Genomic DNA, 5,063 nt, shown 5'->3' with positions numbered 1-5,063 from the left:
GACATAACAATTTCGATGATATTCAGTATACAGGTGCTGTAGACAAAGATTTGCACAGGTTATGCAAATGCGGGCTTTATTCATATAATCAATGCAATCAAATTCATAATTCCTGTGTTTATGATGATAGGACTTGATTTGTTTGTTTGTCTGTTTGTTTGTTTCTCGTGACAACATTCGTGACTTTTACATATTCAATGCCGGACTATGGAGACATATTGTGGAGGGAAATAAAGAATATAGAGGTTCATCTCTCGACAGAACTATCATAACTTGTTACCACGGCTATATTTTAACTAACCTTATCACCTATGACATTAGCAATTATCACACAAACGTTTGCGGCATTCTTCTTCACACAGCTGTTTATCCCAGCGTATTCCACCGCTTCATAGGTAACATGGCAATCATTAGACACGTGTATATTTGCGACTTATTCCTGGTAATTTACTTTAGGGATTCAATCTCTTCCTCACAGCTTGCACTATCTTGAAGAAGTTGCGTGGGCGTCGTGGAGCGGTCGGGAGTTGAAAAGGGGTGCTGGCGTGTACGTGCGATTAAGGCGGCTTGTGTCTCAAGTGTCAACAACCTCCTAATATGGAGTGGCGGCAGTAGCATAGGAAAAAATCAATAGTTTTGAGCGTTGAACAACCACGAAGAAGAAGGTGATTTAGATAGCATCGAACAACCAAAGAAAGAATCTGTCACACACCACTCTTCTGACCTTGAATATGTTACCTGCATGAAAAAATATGAGGTATTTTTGTCTGTTTGTGTGTCTTTCTCCCCATTTAAGTGTCTGTCTGTACATGTGTTGCTGGATATTTGTGGTCAGCATAACGCAAGAACATCTGGGTGGATATTTGGTATTTGGGTAGGTTTTCGAAAGACGAAGGTAAAGGTTGATTTCGCCTCCTTTGTGTGACCTTGGTACTGCAGCAGAAAAAATTCCTTTTTGATAGTTTAAGACATTTTTTCCCTACAATGGCATGCCCCAAACAGCGGTGTGTACTATATCTTACAGGAATATGATATTCGATTAGAGAAAGTTTTGAGGTTGACTCAATCTTACTTGTTGGTGTGTTTGTTTGCTTCCTTGTTTGTTTGTTTGTTTGTTTGTTAGATTTTTCTTGTTTCTTTTGATGCCACTTCAGCTGTGCTTTTGGTATCACATATTGTATATTAGCATCTACGAGCGGGTCTGCATCTAATACTAAATCTGAACATGGGACCTCCCGGCCTACCACAATCCTAAGGACAGTAGCAGTATGCTGTTATCGCTAAATGTTTTGAGCGCTCTGTCAAATATTCGTTCTGCTGCAGCGACTCCTCCTCGATCTGCCGGTTCATTCTAGTGACCATCTCCGAATCTCATACTGTAAAGATTGATTCACCCGGGAACATTACCTGGATTCCTAACCATCAGCGCAGAATTTGCGGACTTGCGGACAGATACTATTAAAATTGGTGCTCACGTAGTTTCCAATCAGCGATATTGACTCAAGATAACTAGATTAGCCATACTGACTCAAGATGACTACATATAATACCTGTCTGTGACACGCAAGAGCCACTTAGATCGATACGTTCCGTGTCTCCAACTACAGAAAGATTTACTATTCCCTTCTCTCAGACTCTTAGGATTCATTCGTGGAGTGTGTATTCCCTTCTTCTCAGACTCCCAAGATTCTTCCGCGGAGTGGTGTATTTCTTGAGAATCGATGAGTGAGACATCCTCAAGTTCAAGAGGATGTCAATAGTATATGAAATAATCTTGTTATGATCAGTAAAACCTTGAGTCGATCTTGATCTATGATATGACTCAAGAAGCTGTCTGTTAATGTATATGTCATTACAAACCTTTGTGGTCTACAAAGGATTGTACATAATACTTGGCAGCAACGACGCTGAGCGGTTGGTAGAGACACTGCAAATGATTATAGAGCTGAGCTTAGCTATGCACGAACATATCGCTGAATTCGCTCGAAAAGAGAAGAAATGTTGACAACTCCTGCAGGCAATTTTACACAAAAGCCTTCTGCGTTTATCATCAAAAACAACAAATGATAAGAATTTATTTTTTCTATCCATACGACTTTTCGGATAAAGAACAAATATAAATGCGTCCACAAAGAAATGCAACTAAAGACGGAATTACAAACGACATCAACATCAGGATGATGATGATATATCTTAAAAAATACTATTAAAGATTTGCTACCGGGAAACTAATTTACCCTTCTAGGATAAGCAACTATAATGACCCTTTGGCTATGACAAATCTTTAGTTCTAAAATTGTCAGGACCGTTGCTAACTTTAAAGACATACGTCTTTCAACGAAGGAGGTTAAATCCTTTTTAACCTCCTTGTTTCAACTTCCCTACTCCCCATTTGAAAGCCCTTCAAAGTAGTGTTCTTTGTTTTTACATTCCCGACTCAACTTTGCACGCATATCTCAGAGGAGTTTTAACGACATTTTGTATTCCCACTGTCTTCAATGCCGTATACGTCCTCCAGCCAAACGGCTGACATTTCATTCTTCATCTAATTACTTACCTCACAGCGGTATCAGTGCGCCATCATGAGTGTACTTACTCAGTGTCAGTACTCCAATATCCGCTTCAATCAACGGTGTCTTCTCAAGACCTCAAGCAAACCTACTTCATCAAAGACTTACATTGACGATTCGGTTCCTTTCGTTAAGACGCTGTTTTTTACTGCGGAAGTGCCGTGGGTGTTCAAACAGTGTAGAGCTTGGGACGACGTTGTGCAAAACCTACCACATAATATATCCACGAAGTGAACTATAACCTATATTGATAATCTTCGGCAAATTTTTCCCTCGCTTTACAGCTGCTTTTTACGATTTACAGTATGGTCGAAGACGATTTTTGATATGGTCGAAAATTGATGCGGGCGTGAATGTGATGCATGTAATCGACTTAACGCCCAACAAATCTCGTAGGCTCATGGCCGCGTGGAGCTGATGTCGCGGATCTGCTCACTGCTCAAGACACCTTCTTGAGTTTCTGATTTAGCGTCAACAGACAGCCGAGTGGTATTCTTACCCTCCACCACCACCCCCCACCAAACTCCATGGTTACAGCGATTCGGCAAAAGCAGTAGAGAAAGGTAAGATGGGCTCAGTTTTGCTGAGGGTGGATGTATATTTACTAAATAGAAAGTTCATGAGACGCAAGAACAGGGAAATTTCCGTAAATGTAATGCATCAGAGAAGGCTTCAAAAACATTTCCTTTGCATTGGAGTATCCATGAATCTCTTATAAAAGCATTTACGATTTTGTTTCTGACGATAATCTAATTGCCAAACCAACCTAAAACAAAACTTTGATAAGATCTTCACAGGTGTGTGACGTTAGATAGTTAGCCTGTGGTGTTTTACGTCTAAATTGGATCGTGTTTCAATAAGCTGTCTGTTTTGACCACAGGCATCTTTACGTCTATTCTGTTTTCGTTGAAACGCATCAATTGAAATATGACGTGAATGAAATGGCATGGAGAATGTATGCGTTGGTTTGATTACAGGTTGCCATTGACAACAGAAGTGACGTGTTTTTGTTCGACATCGTACAGGGCGATATGCGAGGAGACATAGTCGGGTGGAGGAACCCTGGTGAGGCACAACGACTGAGAGTTGCTTGGAACTGAGAGCTGTCAGTACAGTTCTGTATCCTGCTTTAACCAGCAAGAAACCTGCGACTGTGACACGCGACAAACAACTGTGCTTCATCTCCATTTAATTTTGTGCAGGCGGAAGCTTTGGATAAAGGTAAGATATACTTCCGAAAGACAAACATGCACATCCATTCGTTAAGGATGGTAACGAAGCATCCATGTGGATTAAAACCCAATATGATTAGGTGACGTTACGTACGGACCCGTGTTGATGTATGTATCACCACGGACCTTATTTCTCGAAACAAACAACTCTTTGTATTATGTCCATCGAATCATGATTGAATTAGAAAAACCTAAAATGTTATGTCGTTTAGATTTCGGGCAAGACAAGAACTGAATCTCTTTGGAGGATGCGCTAGCCAGTGACATAGTTGTGAAGCCGGCGTTTTAAAAAAACGGTAAGAATCGTTTACGAACCTAGAGCTTAGGTCCCTGAAAGAAAATCGACCAAACGACGAGTCTGTGAACTGTAGATGACATTTATCAGCCATAATGCGCCCGAGGTTCTCTCGATAAATTGCACGTTCAGGAGACCCCGGACCCTGTCCATGTGGGGCAGATTTTCAGCTCGCGTCTCTGGCACTTTGTTTCTTTTGTTCGTGACAAATACGGCCAAAGCTCGTCGACCAATGCTTTAACACTGAGGACCATAACACGTAGATACTACTTATTTATCAATGACTGTAACATGTGACTTGTAAGCAGCTGCAAAAGAATCATAGCAAAGTAAGGGCTTATTTATTCACTTTTCTTGACTGCCACAATTAATCCCTTGTTTTGTTATTTATGTCCAGATTTCGTTTCCACAATGGAAGAAGAGGGAAATCTGACGAACACCACATCTGTGGCCTGGGACGTGTCGTCAACGTTCTTCAAACACGACCTGGCGGTGTCGCTGGTCTTCATCTGCTCGTACGCCGTGGTGTTCCTGCTGTGCGTGGTGGGGAACGTCACGGTCTGCTGTCTGGTGGCGCAGAACAGGAAACTCCACACCGTCACCAACTTCTTCATCCTCAACCTGGCCGTGGCGGACCTCATGATCGCCATCTTCTGTATGCCCATCACTCTGGTCAGCAACATCGTCACAGGTAAAGCCGGACAAAATGAACATTTCAGCAGCCCTGTAATGACCAAAACAAGCCCCGGACAGCGAGGAATTTGTGTAATGCTACGGTCCCATTTGGAGTCGGCCGGAGTCCGAAGATAGAAATTTGCCCCGGTGGGGTCAAACCTTTAAGTGAACTGCCCTAGGCCCCTTTTCTAATTGTGACTTAAGCATATATCAAGATTCTATCAGCTCTTTCAGGCCCCTAAAAATCCAATTAACCCCCGACAGCGAGAGGTTGTGTATCACAGTCTACTG

At 42.0% G+C, this 5,063-nt stretch overlaps 1 protein-coding gene across 1 annotated transcript in view; it reads left to right on the top strand.

The window, feature by feature from the left end:
• The first annotated feature begins 3,605 nt into the window (after positions 1-3,605).
• The window catches only part of LOC118412128 (neuropeptide FF receptor 1-like), a 4,194-nt gene continuing 2,736 nt past the window's right edge, over positions 3,606-5,063 (top strand). The window contains exons 1-2 of the mRNA XM_035814773.1: positions 3,606-3,791; positions 4,495-4,788. Coding sequence (XP_035670666.1) covers positions 4,509-4,788 — 280 coding nt within the window. The 5' untranslated portion in view covers positions 3,606-3,791; positions 4,495-4,508. The remainder of the gene's footprint in view (positions 3,792-4,494; positions 4,789-5,063) is intronic.

Source organism: Branchiostoma floridae, chromosome 3, assembly GCF_000003815.2.
Source record: "Branchiostoma floridae strain S238N-H82 chromosome 3, Bfl_VNyyK, whole genome shotgun sequence".
In the NCBI taxonomy this organism is placed as follows: Eukaryota; Metazoa; Chordata; class Leptocardii; order Amphioxiformes; family Branchiostomatidae; genus Branchiostoma; species Branchiostoma floridae.
The sequence above is the reverse complement of the archived record's forward strand: the minus strand, read 5'-3'. Positions and strand labels throughout refer to the sequence as shown.